The 21941-nt window shown below is 46.1% G+C and overlaps 1 protein-coding gene and 1 pseudogene across 2 annotated transcripts in view; both read right to left on the bottom strand.

Annotated features, from left to right (window-relative positions):
- Positions 1-4352: 4352 nt before the first annotated feature.
- LOC122209252 lies at positions 4353-4520 on the bottom strand (annotated as a pseudogene).
- A 4541-nt stretch (positions 4521-9061) lies between these two features.
- Positions 9062-21941, bottom strand: part of ST3GAL2 (ST3 beta-galactoside alpha-2,3-sialyltransferase 2) — a 46396-nt gene continuing 33516 nt past the window's right edge. For both annotated transcript variants that reach the window (XM_042918646.1, XM_042918647.1), the window contains exons 3-7: positions 19140-19333; positions 13342-13521; positions 11074-11119; positions 10662-10781; positions 9062-9788 (exon numbers count right to left, since the gene is read on the bottom strand). In XM_042918646.1, coding sequence (XP_042774580.1) covers positions 9615-9788; positions 10662-10781; positions 11074-11119; positions 13342-13521; positions 19140-19333 — 714 coding nt within the window. In that variant the 3' untranslated portion in view covers positions 9062-9614. The remainder of the gene's footprint in view (positions 9789-10661; positions 10782-11073; positions 11120-13341; positions 13522-19139; positions 19334-21941) is intronic.

The raw sequence follows: 21941 nt of genomic DNA, 5'->3' as shown, positions 1-21941 counted from the left end.
TTCATTAGAGTCACATAATAAAATGATTTCTCTTTAAAGTCTAACATGGAAGTCTGAAGGAAGACCACAGAGGTAAATTTTCATTTTCATCACATAACAAAGGCACATATAATCAACATGACATCAGTGTCAGCAAGGTCGCTAATGTTGACCTTGATGACCTGGCTGAGGTAGTGTTTGTCAGGTTTTTCCACTGTAAAATTACTCTTTCTCCCCTCCTTTCCATACCTTAGTCTTTGAAAGGAAGTCACTATGCACATCTAAGGAGTGGGGAGCATGCTCCCCCTCCATGAGGGCACAGTAGCTACATAAATCATTTGGAATTCTACATGGGAGATTTGTCTCTTCCCCATTTATTAATATATCGAATCATGTATTTATATAAGTTTAGACTGGTGATGTTAATCTTGATCACATGGTTAAGGTGACTTTGATACTTAAAAAAATTTTTTTTGATGTATGTTCAAGTCTTAAAACTTAGTTATTCTTCATAGCAAAGAAAGCTGAGATTCCAGACCCTTCCCTTGAATGGAAGGGCGTATGGAAATGGGTTGCACAGGAAGAGCTCTGGAGACAAAGCCTGGGAGACTAGAACAGTGGTCCAAAGTGGGCAGGGTTCCCTTTCCTTCTATGGTTCCCTTTACCCATTTTATGACAAGTTATAAATACAAATGAAATACTGCAGGAAGTCTTCCAGGTTTTACTTTATATATTTATGAAATGTTTGAATTATTTTTGTAATGAATATATTATTTTTTTATGTAAAAAAAAAAAAAAGACAAAGAGTATATAGCAAAGGGAGGATTAAACTCTGATCCCTCTGAATGCAGACACCAAATGTTCTCTCTACCTTCTCCCTGGAGGGAAACCATGCTGCCATAAAGAGCCTGTATTATGCTCAAGAACAGAATCCGTTGTTAGATGAAAGGTGTTAATTCTGTATTCTCAGGAACAGGCTGGCCCTGATAGCCATGGTTCAGCAAGAGTGGGAAGAGGGGGCATCTTCTTGCAGTTTTGTGGGTTGGTTGTCACCCAGGCATAGACTTGCTGTAGAAGCTGTGATTTTTCTGGAAGGGTGGTGAGAAGGAGCACTGATTCCTAAATCACACTCAGAAAAGAATGTTTTGATTTTCATTTTCCTTGCAATATTTTGATTTTTCAATACAGTTTTAGGATCTGATCTTTTCTCTCACCTAGCAAAGAAGGATGGTTCCTAACCTTGCCAAACATGTTACAGGAAGGAGCTCCTAGCCTGCTGAATGGCAGCCTGCAGCTGTTCCCTGGTGGGTAAAATACTTAACCCCTTCCTTCCCTTCCCAGGCATCCATCCGCCCCTGTCCAAACCATACATCCAAGCACTTCTCTCTGAAGAGCCCTCTGTGTTAGAGACTATTATTGCTCATCCACACACGGTACTTCACCTAGAGAAGAGTTTCACATCTCAGCTAAACTCAGGCATGGCCATGGGACTCCTTTGGCATCAAGGAATTGTGAATAGACATTAAGAGACGGTTTGTGGTTCGCCAGATTCTCTTTTCCCTGCCCCTGAGACCACAAATCCACCACAGATGGTACCACTACCCATCTGGGTCCTTGAGTAACCATGATGAGTGAAGATCCCTGGGATGGAAATGTGGCTTGAGTGAAAGACAAACATTTCTGTTTTGAGCCAGTGGGAGTTTCAGGGGTATTTGTTACCGTAACATAACCCAGCTCATCCTTACCCCTTCACCCCCATGGAATGTCTGGTTCCCTGGCCAGCCACCCAGATAGCAGGTAAGCCCCATCCATGTACAGAGTTCCCAAGCAGTTTCTTGATCTACTATTTCTGAAAACAATCTTCAATTCCAAATTATTTCAAAAGCCTCCATCATGACAGAGAGGAGTTAAATAAGCAATCACAAAGAGCCTACTCTGTGGAGACAGAGGGAAACCAAGGAAGGAAAAGGTGTCTACTAAGTATATGATTAAACACTGCACGTAACCTAGCTTTCCCACAACCCCTATAACCTATAAGGAAAAAATGAATAAGGGATAAACTCCTACGGACAAATGAAATGGGGGCAATTACATCAGTAGAAAAGGAATTTAACAAAATGTTTGGAACACACAAACAGCATGAAAAAGTTCCCATTTTTAGCAATACAGGGAACTATATAGAGCGTGAAAAAAAATCCCAATCTAAAACCAAGTACAAAGCTGAAATTTATCTGTTTTAGTAAATCAAAGAGCTACCATATTTAGGGTTTTATTTTTTTACATTTAGTTCTGATTCACTTGGCATTTTGGTGAATAATTTAAGGTATGGACTGTAATTGTATCTTTTTCCAAATAGTTATCTAGTTATCCTGATAAAATTTATGTAAGCATCCCTCTTTTCCTAAATGATTTGAGAGGCCATATTTATTATTAACTACGTTTCCGTATGGGCTTAGGTCTAGGCAATCAGGCTAATGAAACAGAGTATCCAGAAATAGACTCAAGTGAACATGAATGTCAGGGCAGTGATCACCTTTAGAGACAGGAAGGGCTTGTGCTTGGCAAGGAAGATGGAGTGGGGAGGCCTCTGGACTACTCCCACAGCCTGGGTGGTGGCTATGAGCGTTCATCTGAAAATGACTTGTTAAGGAGCCTCCATACTGTCTTGCATAGTGGCTGCACCAATTTGCATTCTCACCACAAGGGCTCCCTTCCTCTTCACCCTCACCAGCAGTTATCTCTCATCTTTTTGATAATAACCACCCTAACAGGTGTGAGGGGATAACTCATTGTGGTTTTCATTTGTATTCCCCTGAGGATTAGTGTGTTGTGCACCTTTTTATGTGTCTCTTAGCCATCTGAATATTTTCTTTGGAAAAATGTCTATTCAGATCCTCTGCCCACTTTTTAAATGGTCTATCTATCTATCTAATTGATTATTTGCTATTGAGTTGTAGGAGTTCCTTATATATTTTGGGTATTAGACCCTTATCAGATATGTTTGGCAAATATCTTCTCCCATTCCAGAGGTTGTCATTCATCTTGTTGATTGTTTCATTGGCTGTGCAGCAGCTTTATAGTTTGATGTGGTCCCACTTGTTTATTTTGCTTGTGCTTTCAGTATCATATCCATAAAACCATTGCCAAGACAAATGTCAAGGGGCTTTCACCCATATTTTCTTTTAGGGGCTTTATGGTTTCAGGTCTTACATTTAAGTCCTTACTCTATTTGGAATCATTTTTGTGACTGATTTAAGACAGGGATCCAGTTTCATTCTTTTGCATGTGAATAGAGAACTATTATATAACCTAACAATTCCACTTCTGGGTATTTATCTGAAGGAAATGAAATCAAAGAGATATTTCCACCTTCATGTTCAATTCAGTATTTTTTACAATATACAAGACATAGAAAAACCGAAGTGCCCATCAACGGAAAAATGGGAAAAGAAAATGTGGTGGTGTGTGAGGGTGGGGGTGGGGCATATAAAATAGAGTATTACTTAGTTATAAAAAAGGAAATCCTGCCATTTGTAACAACAAAGTCCATGGATGGACTGAGGGCATTTTGCTAAGTGAAATAAGACAGAGAAATACTATATGATCTCACTTTGGGTGGAATCTTTTTTTTTTGTTTTTAATAGGTGGAATCTTAAAAAAAACAAACTCATAGAAACAGATTGGTGGTTGCCAGGGGGAGGAGGTGGTGGGGTGAAGGTGGTCAAAGCTACGAACTTCTAGTTATAAGATAAATAAGTTGTGGGGATGTAACGTACAGCATGGTGACTATAGTTAACAATATTGTATTGTATTTGAAAGTTGCTAAGAGAGATTTTAAAAGCTCTCACCACACACACACAAAATGTTAATTATATGAGATGATTGATGTGTTAACCTTATTGTGGTAATCATTTTGGAACATATACACATACAAAAGCACGATGTTGTATACCTTATACACTTACACAATGTTATATGTCAGTTATATCTCATTGAAGCTGGAAAAATATACAACATTCTAGTTTTTCTAATTCTTCCAAATAACATGTTCAACCACCTCTCTTCTCCTTTTCCCCAGTCCATTTTGATAATGAAATGGCAGTGGAAGTTGCTTTTCTTTACCATAGAAATGTTATCTATTTATCTATAAAATTTGCCAAATAAACCCCCATTAGGAGCTTTAAAAAAAATAATTCATGAAATTATCTATTTTAGTACATTGATCTTTATGCTCTTTTCTGCATATAGATTATATCCCACATCAAAAATGTTTTAAAAAATTAAAAAATGCATTAGTGATTGGTGTGCCATCTTTGATGAACTCTGTTGGCTGTCATGTGTAAGTCAGAATGATGTGATCCCAACATGATAAAGTCCAAAAAGACGTGCCTACTACTTGTGGTGGTGGGCACATTACCACAACAGACCACAGGATGATAATTAGAGTTCTGACCTACAAGGATTTGGGAAAAGTTTTCAATTAGCAATAATCGCGCCTCGGATAAACCTCATTGGCTACGATACTGCCACTGCGCAAAGCTGACCTACAAGGATTTGGGACAATAGTTAATGGACCATTAGGATCTCTAGGAATTAGATGCCAAGCAGGCTACTAAGGTTCTGCTTAACATGCATGGGAGCAGAAATTCAAAGATTGCTGAGGAGCCTGGGTCACAGTCTTGGGGATTCACAGCTTCTCACCCAGTTCCCAGACCTAATTCAGGTCACACATGGAGCCTCTTTTTCAAGAGGATTCCAGGGTCCTTTGAGGAGTGACTCTCTGACATAGGTCAGGTGTGGAACCTGAATCTTCCCCCATGTCTTTCCTGAGGGACCTACTTCCCAAAGTGACAGTGCACTAGGGAAAGGGAAATACCCAGAGCTTCAGGAGTTATCAGATACAAGCTCTCACATCCAACCAAAATGGCCCACCAGTTAGAGTCAGGCTTATTATGGCAAATGATAGATGGAGCTCTGATCCAAGTTCATTTAATGGTGGGTCCAATAAGACCACAGACCCATTTTAAGGTACAGGCATACCTCTGAGAGATTGCAGGTTGGGTCACAGACTGCAGCAATAAAGTAAGTATCACAATGAAGCGAGTGTAATGAATTTTTTGGTTTCCTGGTATATATAAAAGTTATGTTTACACTACACTGTAGCCTATTAAGTGTGCAACAGCATTATGTATAAAAATGTTTATGCCCTGGCGCGCCTGGGTGGCTCAGATGGTTAAGCCAACTGCCTCCGACTTCGACTTAGGTCATGATCTCACAGTTTGTGGGTTCAAGCCCCGTGTTGGGCTCTGTGCTGACAGCTCAGAGTCTGGAGCCTGCTTTGGATTGTCTTCTTCTTTCTCTGTCCCTCCCCCACTCACACTCAGTCTCTTTCTTTTTTTTTTTTTTTAATTTTTTTTTAATGTTTTAGTTTTGAGAGACAGAGAAACAGAACCTGAGTGGGGGAGGAGCAGAGAGAGAGGGAGACACAGAATCTGAAGTGGGCTCCAGGCTCTGAGCTGTCAGCACAGAGCCCGACACGGGGCCTGAACCCACGAACCGTGAGATCATGACCTGAGCTGAAGTCGGATGCTTAACCACCTGAGCCACCCAGGCGCCCCATACTCAGTCTCTTTCAAAAATAAATTAAAAAAAAATTAAAAACAAACAATTTATTGTTCAAAAATGCTAACCATCTTCTGAGTTTTCAGCAAGTTGTAACCATTGATCACAGATCACTATACCAAATATAGTAATGAAAAAGTTTGAAATATTGTGAGAATTACTAAAATGTGACACAGACACAAGGTGAGCAAATGCTGTTGGAAAAATGGTGCTGATAGACCTGCTCATTGCACGGTTGCCACAAACCTTCAACTTGTAAAAAAAACTCAGTATCTGCAAAGGGCAATAAAGCAAACTGCAAAAATATTAGTCATGCCTGGAATTTCCTGTCCCAAAAGGGAAGAGACATTTACTACCTGGCGAAATCCCCAGATTGACAACCTTACCCATGGAATGGGGGTGACTACGATAGATGGACCAAACAGAAGTCCCTGGGACCATGTCCAAAGTAGTAAGTGGAAAAAAAAAAAAAAAAAAGTCAACACCACACTCTAACAGCATCTACAGAAATTGGTGCTGCCATCAAACTTGAGTTATACAGGGGTGGGTGATTTTTTCCTCATCCCATTTACTCACCATTTGACTCTTAAAAACTGACAGTTTATTGCAAATGCAATCGAATGGTAATGCTGACCTGTTGTGCTAGATATGATATCTTTGTGGGATCAAAGCAACACAGCCCTCGGCCAACATTAAAAAAAAAAAAAAAAGATACACAATTTGGTGGAACTCTTGATTGTGGAGGCAACAGGTACAACATTGGGGAGTGATGCTCCAACCAATTAGTGACCTGTAAGGCAGCTGGCTTTGAGTTGAGTGGGACCCAAACAAGAAATGGTTCTCAGAAGTCTAGCCTATGCGTACACTGTCCTGCCACCAGGCTTTAGGACCCAGGCAACCAAATGCTAACAGAGTGTCTGTGGTAGAGAAAGATGGAAGGAGTCTCTGACAACTCCAAGTAAGAGAACTATAGCCCCTGTTCTAGGGTTTTAGAAAAATACCAATATGCTCCTCTACCAAAAGTTATTCTCCAAGTGAAAAGCAACTCCTGGATTGCTCTTGGGCACAGGCAGAAAGTGAATTGCAGGACACCAAGTGACTTTAGACTCAAAGCTGTCTGTTGTGAGATCCATAGTAGTTGGTCCACTGAACTATAAAATTGGATGTTTGGTGGCATTCCATTGCACAAAGTAGACCTTAGGGGTCCAGATGGTCCAAGGAAGTGCCTCGGATGCCTGTGCAACCTGCTCCTCCCATTCTGTCAATTTCCTGCCAACCCACACCTACAGCATCACAGGGAGTTCTGCAGAACCTGGAAATGTTGTGGGAAACCCCATCCTGGTGCCTTCTGGATCTGCATGCTGTGGGGCCCCTGGCAATGGACAGTCTCTGCCCTGCTGAACCACTCACGTGTCCCAAAGGACAGTGGTAAAGAACCACTATTTCAGAGGGCACTGCTGGTGGACTGGGTTGGGAGGCCTCGTGTATACGGGGGCAGGTGTTTGGAGTCATGCTCTTTTCTCCTTCGAACCTTCCACCCAATGTTCTTAGTCATTACTTGGTCATAGCTCCCGGCTGACAGAGATTTCTTCTTTTCACAACCATACCCATTTCAAATAGACAAATGACTATATAGTTCTTTTGTTCTTTTTAATTCAGAAAGAGAGAGAAAGGGAAGAAAATAAAAAACATTTGTTTAAATAACTATTGCAGAAAAGGAGATCTGGGCTGGATGCTGGGACCTACCTCTTCCAGAAAGGGGATTTATTAACGTTTTAAACAAAACAAAACAAAAAGAAAAAGGAACAGAAAAGAAATAAATTATTCTGCTCAATACTGTTTGGCATAATCGCATTTTTTCATCTTCTAAACACTCCAAACTGCCTCTTCAGGAAGCACTGAGCTGAGACTGGCAAGAATGGCTGGTGCCTTGACTCTCTAAAATGATGGGGTAGGCCCTGAGAGAGGCATTCCACTAAAGGCCCCCCAAATCCACCCTCATGCTCTACTCCTCCTACTTTTGGAATTGGAAAGGAACAGACTCTAGCTACGTTCTCAATATATTAACTTTTAGGGGTGCCCACTGCCCTGCCCTAATCCTCTTCTAAAATACTCCCTGCTGGTCCCTGTTCCCCCAGCCAGCTGCAGGAACTACACCAATGGCCAGGAGGCTGCTTGGTGGTATCAACTCACTAAGATAAAGGGTGGTATTTGTGTTCCTCACTGTTGGGAAGGGGGATCCTATTAGTTTGGAAACTTCACAGAAGCCCTTACCCCCCTCCGAAATTTCCCCAACCTTGTAAGGTGAGAATACCATCAACAGCTTCCTGTCAGAGCTTCAGCTGGGTTCAGTCATGCAGGTAAATTCCAGTTGTAACCCGTTTGTTGGTTTCCCTGCCCTTCTAGATTTGGAAATGGAAAGTGGGTTAGAGCAAGGAGGCAGGAAGTGAGCATGGGGCAGAGGGGACACAAGGGCAGGAGAGGAGGCATGCAAGCGGGCAAGTCTACTCCTCCCCAGCTAGAATCCCAGCTATCTGCATGGCCAACGTAGAGTTTTAAAAAAATCTTTGTTGGTCAGCCATCCCTGGTAACCTCAAGTTAATTAAATTACGAGACCAAAGCAAATTCCACCCCCAGGCAAAGGTTTCCTACTCCTCTTTGGGGTGATGGATGAAGGAAGAAGGTGCATGCACCAGGCAAGCTGGGTTCCCCATCTCCAGGCTTCTTTCCCACGTGTTGCTACCTCTCCCTAGAGCAGGCCAAACGCGCGCGAGTGTGCGCGCGCGCTCGATTATTCGATTATTCGCGCGAGCGGGCGGTTGGGGGGGGGGCGGTAGGGAGTGAAGATGCAACAGTGCCCCCCAACCCCCAGGGCAAGTTTTGATTTTTCTTTTCAGGACAGGTAGGCTGGTGAGGAGGCCCAGGGCCTAAGAAGAGCCACTGAAAAGGTTTTGGGTGAACAGTAGGGGCCGAGAGTACACGAGAGTGAGAAGCACCTTACATCTGAAGTGACTGGGCTTCCTTGTCCCCTGCCGTGTTCCTTACACCTGTGTTCCAGAGTTAGGCCCTAGGCGAATTCCGCCCGTTAGCAACGGGTGAATACAGTTCTAGTTTTCTGGTGAGATGCTAAATGCCCTGGTCAGAAAGGCCATTCCATAGGGTGGCCAAAGGTGGGGATGGGGAGAAAGAGGAGGGGACCCACAAGCCACTGCATTTCTTTGGTGGGTTTACACTCACCCATCTGGGCCTGACAGAAAAAGGAAACGTGGGGTCCAAAATTCTCTGAGTCTGAAGAGGTTTGAGAGGGCTCCAGCTTTTACCCTGGGATGAAGGCGCGCTCCCCGGAAACCATCTCATCTCCCCTAGACCACCATATAGGAACGGCTAACGCCCCACCGCCCACCCGGAGGTCAAGAAGGACACCCCCGCCCCCCACCAGCCCCGGCAAGGGAAGCCGAGCCGCCGCTGCCCCGCACCTTCCCCACCGTCTCCTTCTCGGCGCCCCTGACCGAGTGAGGTCGACGGGCGGCGGGCAATGCTCCTACACACACTGAGGAAAGTACCTCACTGAGGCCGGAACCAACCTCTGTTCCTTACAAAGCGTGAAATAAAATTCTACCCAAAGCATAGGGGAGAGGGGATTCAGCGGCCGCCGGCCCGCCTCCAAAGGCCATTGATTGGAAGAGACGGGCCCAGGGCCGGCAGTTCTCCTTGAGTCGCATGATTGGCTGGGAGAAAAAAAAAAAAAAAAAAAAAAAATCCTCCGCTTCGACTGCAGCGCTGATTGGTGCCTGGCCGGCTAGTCCCCAGTCTCATGATTGGCAAGGGACAGCCAGCGCTCGCTGGACTTGCAGCATGATTAGTCCAGACCGCGCCCTGACGTCGCTCCTAGGGCCTGGAAACGCCCAATGGGGCGCCGTGCCCACACCGAGGCCACCGCCCTCCGGCTGGCCTGGAGTCCCGGCTAGGAGCCAGCGCCCGAGGTTCGCGCCTGGCCCGGAAGGGTCGCGGGTTCAATTTCCTCGGTAGACCTCGATCTTGCTGGCCTTGGCCAGCATGTCGATGATATGGGCCTCGAAGTCGGCGTCGTGCACCCCCGTCTTCCGGAACTCGCCCGCGTACCGGTTATTCTCCCAGTAGTGGTGCCAGTTGCCCCGGCTGTCGGCCCCGAACCCGTACACGTTCACCTGCAGGGGAGGGCGGCGCAGGTCACCCCGCGTCGGAGAGCGGGAGGACAGGGCACGGGAAAGCCTCGGGTCGCGGTGGGCTAAGAGAAAGGGGCTGCAGCGACCCGACTACAGCTAAGAGACGCGCAGTTCGTCAATTCGCAGAGCGCGGGAGGCAACGGGAATACGCGACACCCAGGCCTGGAGCTAAGGATACCGACTGGCAAGACTGCTGCTCCCTTTCGGTTCTTCCACCCGTCTGATTGCAGCGATACGCCTCGGTCTGGGGCTATGGGACCTCTCCCACCGTTGCTAACGTTCCTTTTTTTTTTGTTTTGTTTTGTTGTTGTTTTTGTTTTTTAATGTAATACTTTTATATGAAACCTAGTCAAGCACCCAATACCACACACTGAATTTACTGGCAAAAGTGGGTGTGCTGGGCGTGAGCGAGTATGGCACAGCAGCCCTGCTTGCTAGTGAGATGTGCTCCTGGAACGAATGACCTGCAGTGTTAACACACAGAGGGTAGGCCTAGGGCCCACAGCGGTGGGAGAAGACCATCCCGCTGGAAGTTAACTTCATTATTTCCGTTCTATTTATATTTTTGATGATTTTTTCTTTATGACAAGTAATACCAATTATGGTAGTAATGTTCTGTTTCCTTTTTAAATAACTTTAACTTTTCACTGAAGTGATTTCAGATTTGGTAAAATCATGAGTAGTAAGTTTGGGAAATGAAGATGTATACTTTACAGCCTAGAAATGCAGGAAACCAAAGCCACTTGGTTTCTGCCTACAAAAACACGTTCCTCTTGCTCTGCTAAGCCCTAAGAAGGGCTAATCCCCTCTGTTCCATGGGTATCCCTATTTTACCCATAACACGGGGTTACCCACCTCATCACACACATGCAGGGCAAAGAAGAGCACCAGCATCCCTGTAGAAGGGTACCGCCCGTGATGCTCTGTCCACCGGTCGTGGATATACTTGAAGAAGGCTGGGTTGTAGATCTGAACCTGGGAAGAGAAAAGGCAACAGACACATGAGGGGTGTTGGGGGCCTGGAGACTCAGGCCAGGCTCTAAGTAGCTTCTGCCAGTTCCTCCATGCTTGCCAGCAGACCTGTTCTTCCAAGTTCCCTAGTTCCTGTGGCCTCTGAGGGGGTCAGGCATACCAGCAGATGGGTGGACTCTGAAGGTTCTGGAAGGGCACTGGGGGAAACCTGAGCCACAGGACTGGGCACAGCAGTAGTCAAATCTGCACCGTTTCTAATGAGATGGGGATGAACAAGGGAGAGGTGGGAGCTTACCTTTTCTTTGTCCACTCGAAGGAAAGACTTCACTGGTGCATAGGTGCTGCAAGCAGAAAGAAGAAGATTTAGATGGCCCTTGGGATCTAGAAAGGTCCACAGATGCCTTTCCTCCTTGTCAGGCCTGAGTGATGACAGCCTTACAACAGATCCCCTGCTTCCAGACTGCTTTCCCAGAGCACATCACTGCAGTACCTTGCTCAGAAAACTTCAGCAGCTACCTATGTTCTTTAGGATAAAATAAGGTTGTTTTAGACAAACATTGGTGCCTTCTATTATCCAGCCCAAATGCTTCTTTCCACAACACTCAGCTGTGAACTCCCCACTTAATTTAGCCAATCATCTCACACCCACTATATTTGTCTTAGTTCTGCCTACAGTGACCCTCTTGCTACTATCCTCATATTTGGTACAAATCCCTCCTTCCCTATTAGCCAGCCATGGCACCCGTAGTCTATACTCCTTTTCTAAGCAAGGGACTTAAACTCAAACTTAAACTTTATCATAAGATAAAGTCAGGAAACTGTAATTTATATTTCTGTGTTTAAAAAATACATAGTGACAAAATGCAGGCAAATAGCAGGCAATATCTGGAAACAGCTTAACTGTCCACTGATGGATGAATTGATAAAGCAAATATGGTATATCCATATAGTGGAATACTATTCAGCCTTTAAAAGGAATGAAATCCTGTACATGCTACAACACAGATAAACCCTGAAAACACTACACTAAGTGAAATAAGCCAGGACAAACACTATGACTCCACTTACATGAAGTACCTATAATAGTCAAATCATACAGACAAAAAGACTAGTGGTTATCAGAGGCTAAGGGTCGGGGAAATGGGGAGTTATTAATGAATGCAATTTCCACTTGAAATTATGAAAAAGTTCTGGAGATGGATAGGGTGGCGTTTTGCACAACAAAGCGAATGTACTTATTTAAAAATTTTTTACATTTATTTACATTTATCTGTCTCTGAGAGACAGAGAGAGACAGCACAAGCAGGGGAGGGCAGAAAGAATGAGATACAGATTCCAAAGGAGGCTCCAGGTTCTGAGCTGTCAGCACAAAGCCCGACGCAAGGCTCAAATCCATGAACTGTGAGATTATGACCTGAGCCGAAGTTGGATGCTTAACTGACTGAGTCACACAGGTGCCCTGAGTGCACTTATAATTTTGGTGGAGAATGTGGGCAGTGATCTGAGAAAATGAGTTTGTATTTACTTATTTGTTTTTAAGTAATCTCTACACCCCATGTGGGGCTTGAACTCACAACACTGAGATCAAGAATCACATGCTCTAGCAACTGAGCCAGCCAGGCACCCCATATGTTGTATACATTTTAACACACACACATACACACACGCACACAGTGAGACAGATTAGTGGTTGTTGCCTAGGGCTGGGGTGTGGGAGTAGAGGGAGTGAGGGTGATGGCTAAGGGGTACAGAGGTATCTTTAGATCTTTAAAGATCTTCATCTTTAAGAAGATGAAAGGAGTTCTAAAATTAATTGTGGTGATAGTTACACAACACCATATTTAATAAAAGCCACTGACTTGTATACTTTAAATGTGTAAACTGTATGGCATGTGACTTGTACCTCAATAGAGATGCTAAAAAATACTTAGTGATGGGGTGCCTGAGTGGCTCAGTCAGTTAAGCATCCAACTTCAGCTCAGGTCATGATCTCACGGTTCATGAGTTCAAGCCCCATGTTGGGCTCTGTGCTGACAGCTTGGAGCCTGGAGCCTGCTTGGGATTCTGTGTCTCCCTCTCTTTCTGCCCTTCTCCCACTCCCACTGTGTCTCTCAAAAATAAATAAACATTAAAAATAAAAAAAATACTTGGTGATGAAACTAATGTAATGTTGTATGTCAACCACACTTCAATAAAATAAAATAAAAAATGACATATTAAATTTCCTCAGGTTCCCAGCTGTGATTGAGCAACTGTCTCTAAAGAAAATTCTCAGAATGCAGAACTCCCACAGTCAGGAGCCACCTCCTGGAAAGGAGACCAAAACCTTGCTACCCTTTCTACCTACAGGAAGCTGGCTGTCACTATGTAGGAGTGACACTGAATAACCTGTGGCCCCAGCTAACGTACCACTTTGGGCTCTCCCTACTATTGCCTCCCTCTTCACCAGCCCCTCTCGGTCAAAATATTCAGTTAAAAGAATTCTAAGAGCCAATCCTTGGGAAGACTCCTCTCAAAATGCTCTGTCACCCGCATTCCACTCCCAGTCAACAGAGCGACTTACAATCGGATCTGCCCCGTGGACAAAGCGCTGGCAATCCAGAGGAGGTCCAGGGCTTTGAAGGGCACCAACACAAAGCTGACATTGGCGGGCAGGTTCTTGGCACTCTCGGGGTACATGAAATGATGAGTGGTTCGGCTGCCAACATCCTGCTCAAAGCCCACGGTTGGCGCCTGATTCATCCTGTAAGGACAAGAGGGTGACATGAGAATAAACCGCCAAAGAAAGTGGTACAAGATTTTTATCTTTTTTTAAAGTTTATTTCTTTCTTTATATTTATTTATTTATTTATTTATTTATTTATTTATTTATTTATTATATGAAATTTATTGTCAAATTAGTTTCCATACATCTTTCTTTATTTTTAAATGTTTTTATTTTATTTTTTAGAGAGAGAGAGAGACAGAGCGTGAGCAGGGGAGGGGCAGAGAGAGATAGAAACAGACTCTGAAGCAGGCCAGGCTCTGAGCTGTCAGCAAAGGGCCCGATGCGGGGCTCAAACTCAGAACCGTGATATCATGACCTAAGCTGAAGTAGGCTGCTTAACCGACTGAGCCACCCAGGTGCCCCATTAAAGTTTATTTATTTATTTTGAAAGACAGAGAGCAAGAGAGAAAGAGAGCAGGGGAGGGGCAGAGAGAGAGAGAGAGAGAGAGAGAGAGAGAGAGAGAAAGAAATCTCAAGCAAACTCTGCGATGTCAGCACACAGCCCCATGCGTGGCTTCCACGAACTGTGAGATCATGACCCAGGCCCAAACCAGAGTTAGATGTTTAACCAACTGAGCCACCCAGGTGCCCCTGTACAAGATTTTTCAGGACAATTTGGTTCTAGCCATCAAAAATATAAAGGGGTGTACGCTTTGATGCAGCAATTCCATTTCTTTTTTTAATTATTTTTTTAAATATGCGTTTATATTTGAGAGAGAGAGGAGAGGGAGGGAGAGAGAGACAGTACATGAGCAGGGGATGGGCAGAGACAGAGACAGAGACAGACTCTGAAGCAGGCTCCAGGCTTTGAGCTGTCAGCACAGAGCCCGATGTGGGGCTCAAACTCACAAGCCATGAGATCCTGACCTGAGCCAAAGTCAGATGCTCAACCAACTGAGCCACCCAGGCGCCCCGTGGCAATTCCATTTCTAAGTATCTATCCTATAAAAATGGTTTCATAAGTCTGCAAAGACATGCGCACAAAGATATTCACTGCATTATTATTTACAGTAGTGAAAAGGAGAATCAATTTAACAATTAAGAACTGGTTGGGCCTCCTGGGTGGCTTGGTTGGTTAAGCGTCCAACTTTGGCTCAGGTCATGATCTCACGGCTCGTGAGTTCAAGCCCTGCGTTGGGCTCTGTGCTGACAGCTCAGAGCCTGGAGCCTGCTTCGGATTCTGTGTTTCCCTCTCTCAGCCTCTCCCCTGCCCATGCTCTGTCTGTCTCTCTCTCAAAAATAAATACACATTAAAAAAGAGAACTGGTTAATACATTTTGGGACACTCATATAATAGAACACCATGTAGCCATGAGAATGAGTGAAATAGATTTACACGTGCTGGTAAGAAATAAGTCCAAGAGGTACTCAGTGAAAAAAACAAGTAATGTGAGGTGTCTATCCCATTACCTTTTGAATACTACTATGTGCTGCAGGAGGGAATTAAGACAAAAGGAAAACTTGAAACTAGATAGTGTGATACCATTTTTTTGTAAAAAAAGAAAAGGAGACACAGGGAGCAAAAGGAAGAAGGAAGAAAGAAAAAACATACTTTTTTATATATGAATAAAAAAATCTGGAAGAGTATTACAATTGGTAACAAAGGTTACTCTTGGGAAATGGGATGGGGAAGCGTAATTCATCTTTTAGTATATATATTTCTTTCTTTTAAAAATGTTTTAATGTTTATTTATTTTTGAAAGACAGAGACAGAGATAGAGAGCAAGGTAAGGGGAGAGAGAGAGGGAGACACAGAATCTGAAGCAGGCCCCAGGCTCTGAGCTATCAGCACAGAGCCCGACGTGGGGCTCAAACTCATGAACTGTGAGATCATAACCTGAGCTGAAGTGGGACGCTTAACCGAATGAGTCACCCAGGCACCCTCTAGTATATATATTTCTGTGTTTTTCCCCCAATAACAACATATTTATTACTCTTACAATTTTTTTTTATTAAAGAAGAGAACAGCCTTCTACAGCTTCAACCTTACCTGGCTGTTGTGTCCTCTTTCCTAGAAGACGGTGGAAGCAAGATAAGAAGCTGAAGCATTCCCTCAGCCCCTGAGCTGCATGGCAGCCTCTATTCCACCAGCACCAGCCCCTCTGTCCCTGTACGTCAGCTTCTTATCTGCCTTTCTGTTCCAAGGCCAGGAGGGATGCTCCAAGTTCTGACAGAGCCCACCTTGGCTGTCTGCTGGTGATGCGCAGTGTGGATGTGTCTCTCCCATGCTGCCATGGAAGAAGTCGGAAACCCAGAGTGGGCTCACCGTCCTCCTAGGTATAACAAGCCCAGGAGGCTTCTACTTCCTTTCAACTTGTGCAAAACATAGGATCAATAAAATCAAAGCTCCCTCTTTTGGTGAACATCTTCAAAACAGGTGATCCAGCTGTAAACACAAACCTGTCGGTCTTTTCTGCTATGACCATCTATGAGAACATTCCTGTCTTGTGTGGACCACTTTGCAGAATCATGACTGCCTAGATAGATGACCATAACCTTGCCCTCCAATGGGGATAAAGGGACCTGGGAGAGAGGGAGCAAAGTCTCCATGTGCTTTCCCAGCTTTTTATGCCTATTCTGTAAAACCAGGATGAAGGTTACCTGTACTTAAAGTGGCTGGCACCACTCAGCTGGGCTGGGTAAAGACCTCCTGTGTCACTGGGGCTCCCACAATGCCTTCCTCCTGCCCACCTCCCCCTGATGACACGATACAGTAGGAGCACATCCAGGAGGCCCCACTGCTGCCGGTCATATTGCTGTAGCTCTCTCGTTCCCTTCCCTTGAGGAATTGGGAGGATGTTTGGAGTTGGAAAGCCATAAAGCCTGAGAACGGCCTGATTTAGAACTAGAGAGTGAGTCTTTGTTCTTGGCCACTTCAGTTCTAGTCTGGCTCAAGCAGAAGCCTAGAATCTTTTCCGTAGGACCGACTGTGCTCTAGCCTCCATTTCTTTAGGTTAACTGCCCCTCTGCCTCCTGTCTGGGCACCCCTCTGTTTTCCTGGTCTTTAGGATTCAGAGATATTACCTCTTAGAAGAGCCTAAAAGTATACTTTCCCATTTATTAATGACAGTTTTCTGGGGCTACTAGAGCTCTACACACAGCACTGGTGTCCTATGGTCACCAGAGCCACACCCGGATCTGCCTTCTGTCACATCAGCCCTGGGGTCTGTGAGGAACAGATCAATTGTGATGGTGTTTCTCAGCTGCCTGGGATATGTAATGGGGTATCAGGAAGTGGACAACGTGGGTTGGTGACGCTCAAGTTGGCTGGGGCCTGGACTGGACAGGAGCTGGGGTCAAGGTTCACTCTGGCGTACCTAAGAAATAACCTCCTCTCACTTGACATGGAGAGGCCAAACTGGTCCCACAGATCAAAGGGCTACAAGTGTCCCAGGTTGGCCTCTGAAGACAACCCCACTCCTCCCCACCCCCATCATCTGTAGCCACAGTCTTGAGGAAGTCCCTTCTTAGACCTGGCAGGCGGTATCATTGCCTCCACCTCCCTCAGGTCCCTCTCACTTGCTGGGCAGGCACCAACTTTCTAAAATCTGAGAACGAATGGAGTAAGAGTTCTAAAAAAGATGTTTCAGAGCCTCCAAGGTAAAGGAAGGAACATGGCATGATTTTGAGGGCAGGATTTTGCTTTGAGGTTCTGATTCATTCTGGAGAAGCCAAGCCCTGGAAAGCGGCCAGACAGGACACAGGTTGAACTACATCTCCATGATTCAGGGGAAAAGCATTCTAGACTTCTATCTGTTTCTGGTTGCCTCTGCACCTGAGGGCAGAGGCAGGGGAATGGTGGATGTGCATTCATGCTTAGAGTTTGGTATCTGGTCACCTAGTCTCTTCCATTCACTCGTGTATTAAAGTGAGCCTACGACTGCCAGGTGCTTATTCTAGGTCTGCTGGCTGGCTAAGGCAGGACCAGCTCAACTCCATTTGAAGTTTTCAGCAGGGCTCAGAAGACATATAGGAGGAGGAGGCAGCCGGGGGGTGGGATAGGGAAATATGGGTATAGCCATCATCTCACTGTAACTCAGCTTGGTGGGGTCTTATGTTGGTCTTGCCTCCAGGGACCAGGGAGGCGTCCCCAGTGGTTCCAAACCAAGACATGCCTATAAGGAAAGAGTCACCTCCACTACCATCAGACTGTACACATCAGCAAAAAGCCAATTCAATCTGGGTCACCCCTTACACAAAGCAATTCTGGGGTCCATTCCAAAACGCACATCTCCTAACCTGGTCTCTGTGAGTGAACATCTGTGAATTCCTTTCTGTAGCCTGGCCTGACCAGGTACCACTAAGGTGTCATAGCGGCCAAGCCTTTTTCTCTGCTTCTACCCTGGAGGTTCCCAACCGCTACTGACATGGATAATGAAAGCATCCACTTAGCACAGGGGGCAGGGCAGCAGAGGCAGGAGATTCAGGCACTCAAGACCATTTCCCTGGGCTTCCCGAGAGTCCCAGGGCTGCACTGAAGTGATGGATGCCTCCTTCCCCACTCTCGGCCACTGTCTCAGGGTAGAGAGAGCCCCTTCTCCAGCAACCAGCTTGCCTCCCTTATATTCTGAGTGCCAGCAGTTGGAGGATAGAGAGAATCTCAGGTGGTTCTGGGTTCCTGGATGGGGCCTAGCAGACCTCCTCTCCCCACCGCCCCCCCCCCCCCTTCTCAACATGAGAAAGGTTTTGCAAGGAATGGTGAAAGCCTCAGAGACATACTGCTGCCTGGGTGTTGCCATGGAAACAGCAACAGTTTCTAAGACAAAGCCCTTCCTTCGCCTCCTGGGAAACCTGGTCTTTCTGCAATGTTCATCATAAGAGATGCTTAGTGAAAACTCGGCATTTTCAGTATATTTACTCTCAAGTCTCTTTTTCCACCAAGGAGTGGGATGGAAGGATCCCCAGCATGGCATTTCCCATCCCCAAGTCTAAGGAGAAAGTCAGAAAACAGGATGAAAGTCAGGAACAGAATGAGCAGTCCATGTTGGAGTTTTAAGTCTCCCATACGTAGTCCCTGTTCACCTCCAGGCTCATAGCTCTGTGTCTTTGTCTGAAACGAATGTCTTTCCAACCCCTCTCCTTTCCTTAAGGCTGGGCAGAGATGTCTGGTGAATGAATCTGCCCCACATAATCTAAACCTTATCAAATAAAGGTGAGGGACAGCAGCCCAGAGCAAGCACTGAGCAGTTCTTCTTCCTGCCCAGGACCTCCATCTTCTGTGAGACTGCCAGGAGGAACCATCTGTGGCTATTAATCAAGACATTAGTGTGGGGCCTCACTCCTGGCTCAGCACTGAGGGGACCAGGCAGGTGGGAGTTCTCACCAGAAAACAACCAGTGGTCTACTCTTGGTTCTTTTCGGAGGAGTTCAGGACTCGAAACTGACTGCAGGCCTCAAGCAAAGTACAGAATGGGAATTCTGCCTCCCCATCTACCCAACAAATAAGAGTGAGACACTCAAGCCTTTATAGAAGGTTCTGGTATGGGAGGCTCACAGCAGCAGGCAACTCCTACACTGTCAGACAAGTCTATGGAGGCCAGTGCCTCCTTCTGGAGGCCTGTCCTGGGCCCACCCTTGGGCTCCCTGGGGCTCACCTCATGATGAAGTTGTGCCCATCCACATCCGGACCGTAGCCAGAGCCCCGCAGGTTGCCTGAGTTGCCCACCACGGCACAGCGCCGGCACTGGTGGGGGTCCCGGAAGCGGTAGGGGTTCTCGCCTGGCACTATCTGGAACAGCTTCTCCAGTACCTCGTTGGTATTGTGTGACTTGAACTGGGGCTGCAGCATCTGTGGACAGGAGGGAAGAAGGAAGGAGAGGGGCGGGTGAGCAGGGAGGGATTCCTGCCTGTCTCGCCTCTCTGTCTTCACCCTCTAATCTCAGTCAGGGAAAGGGAATTCTCTCTCGACAGTGAGGACATGCCCCCATTCCCACACAGTAAAGTTCCTTTCTGAGGCTAGTGCCCTTCTCATCAGGCGCAGGCTCTAAAGCACTGGAGGGGACTCGGGGGTCAAGGGGTACCGCAGAGCAGAGAAACTTCCTGGGCTCGTCATGGCTGCAGAGGCCCCTGCTATGCTGTCCTCTCAGGGAAGCTATGAGTCACAGGAAGAGTCATTTTGAGGAGCAGTTAATGTGGAAAACCCTGCTGAGCTTCAAGGGCTCATTCCCAACCCGCCTACAGAGGGCGCCTCTGGGACTGAGCCTGAGGACTCAGGGTTAGGAAAGCTCCATCTTGACGCAATATCCACAGGGATAAACTGGAGTCATCCCCTGAGCCCTAGGGGAGAGGAGAAGAGCAGGCAGAGAGGTACAGGAATTCTTTCAAAGTCAGAATGGCTGGAATGAAACTGGTTCCCTGTGCTTCCAACCACCAGTAACCGTAGAAGACCATGAAATGAAGCTGGGACAGCCCTCAAATGCCAACACGCCAGGCAAGTAACTGCGCAGGAGTAAAGTGGCAGATGGGGCCTATGGCAAACAGGAGGCCCCATCAAAAAGGAGTGAGCTGACTGCTGGTGTGTTGGATCGTGAGCTCAAAAGCACCAAATTTTCCAGTTTTTCAAGAGAAGCTGAAAATATGGATTTCACGTGAAATATCCCAATTCCTAAATGTTAACTAATGCAAATATTTTAAAGTTTTTTTTTTTTTAATGTTTATTATTTTTTGAGAGAGAGAGAGAGAAACACACACACACAGAGTCCAAGCAGGGGAGTGGTAGAGAGAGAGGAAGACACAGAATGCGAAGCAGGCTCCAGGCTCCGAGCTGTCAGTACAGAGCCTGACACAGGGCTCGAACTCACGAGCTGTGAGATCATGACCTAAGCTGGAATCGGGCACTAAACCAAGTGAGCCACCCAGGCGTCCCACTAATGCAAATATTTTAGAAATATTGAGCAGGGGCACCTGAGTGGCTCAGTCGATTAAGCATCCAACTCTTGATTTTGGCTCAGATGATGATCTCACGGTTTGTGAGTTTGAGCCCTGCATCGGGCTCTGCACTGACAGCGCGGAGCATGCTTGTGATTCTGTCTCCCTCTCTCTCTGCCCCTCCCCAGCTTGCTCTCTCTCTCTCTCTCTCTCAAAAATAAATAAAAATAAACTAAAAGAAAATATTGAGCAGACTGGACTTGGGTCACAGACCACAAATCAGTAGGGTAGAAACTAGGGCTTTAAAACGCTCTGTGGTCTGAACCATAATATGGGGAGTGTGGCTGAGCAGGAGCTGCTCAGGGGACAGAATAAATGAAGGGAATGGAGTAGGCCTGCTTCTCTGCCTCTTCTCTTAGCACAGGAGCACAGGAAAGGCTCTTGAGAACAAGAATACGAACTGAGTGTGGACAGGAAGCTAAGCTTGAGATAAGAATTTCTAAGTTCACAGCAAAAGGGAGTGACTTTGGGGAGCCCGAAGGAAATGGCTTCTGTGTCTTGGCTGAAGAACATGCTTGGTGCTTAAACAGCCCCAAGTTCCATCCCTAAGGGAAGGAAACCTGGCCTACCCATGGGTCTACTTCTGCCCAGGATCCTGCTCTGGTCCTAGGTGGCCACCACCTCAGACAAGCTCTATGCACTATCTGAACCTTGATTTTCCTCACAAAATGAGGGCTGTGACTATGATTAACAGGCGGAACCCTTCGAGCGCTCCAGGCTGCCACAGGAATGGCCCCTGGGGCTCCTGGTGATCCTTGCTCTGTAGACCTCCCCATTCTTAGGGACTTGGACAGTCTGAGCCAGGAAGCAGGATCTGTGAGTTGTTCTGATAAGCCTGATCACAGGAGCTCCTCCTCACTGTCTCCCTGAATGTGAGAAAGAGTGGGGAGTCGTCATCTTCCCCATTTTCCAGCTGGGGAAACCAGGAGCTGACTCCCCAGTCCCCCAGCGGGGAATGAAGGTGGCCTGAGGGCCCTTGGGCTAAGCACTGACACTGCTCCACCTGACACAGTATGGCAATCAGATGGCCCAGGAAGAGCCTAGGGAGTGACATTCCAGAGATGACAAGGATGAGGTAAAGGGAGTTAAAAGGAGCAGAAAGGTGACAGGATCCAGAAAAGCAGGGAGCCTCGGGCATACCTGTCCTCTCATCCCCTGCCCCTCACCTCCCTTATCTCCCAAAGAAACTCACAATGTTTTCTTATCCTGGCCCAGAAGAAAGCCTCTTCCAGCAATTGTAGAAAACTAAGTGAGTGGCCCTCACGGTGTTTAAAATTCTTGTGAGCCAACATTTACAAATTAGGATATTTAGCAAAAAACTGTGGACTTCCAAGTTCTCTTAAGGGGTCAGAAGATCCAGCAGTGATGGGTCACATCCCTGCACAGCACAAGTTTGCTACAGCTGAGAGGGGCTGCCTCCTTTATAAAGGGCAGACATTCTCCCCGCCATGGTGCTTACCTCTCAGCAT

The sequence above is a fragment of the Panthera leo genome, chromosome E2, assembly GCF_018350215.1.
Source record: "Panthera leo isolate Ple1 chromosome E2, P.leo_Ple1_pat1.1, whole genome shotgun sequence".
Lineage (NCBI taxonomy): Eukaryota > Metazoa > Chordata > Mammalia > Carnivora > Felidae > Panthera > Panthera leo.
Note: the sequence above shows the minus strand (reverse complement) of the source record. Positions and strands in the feature narration are given on the sequence as shown.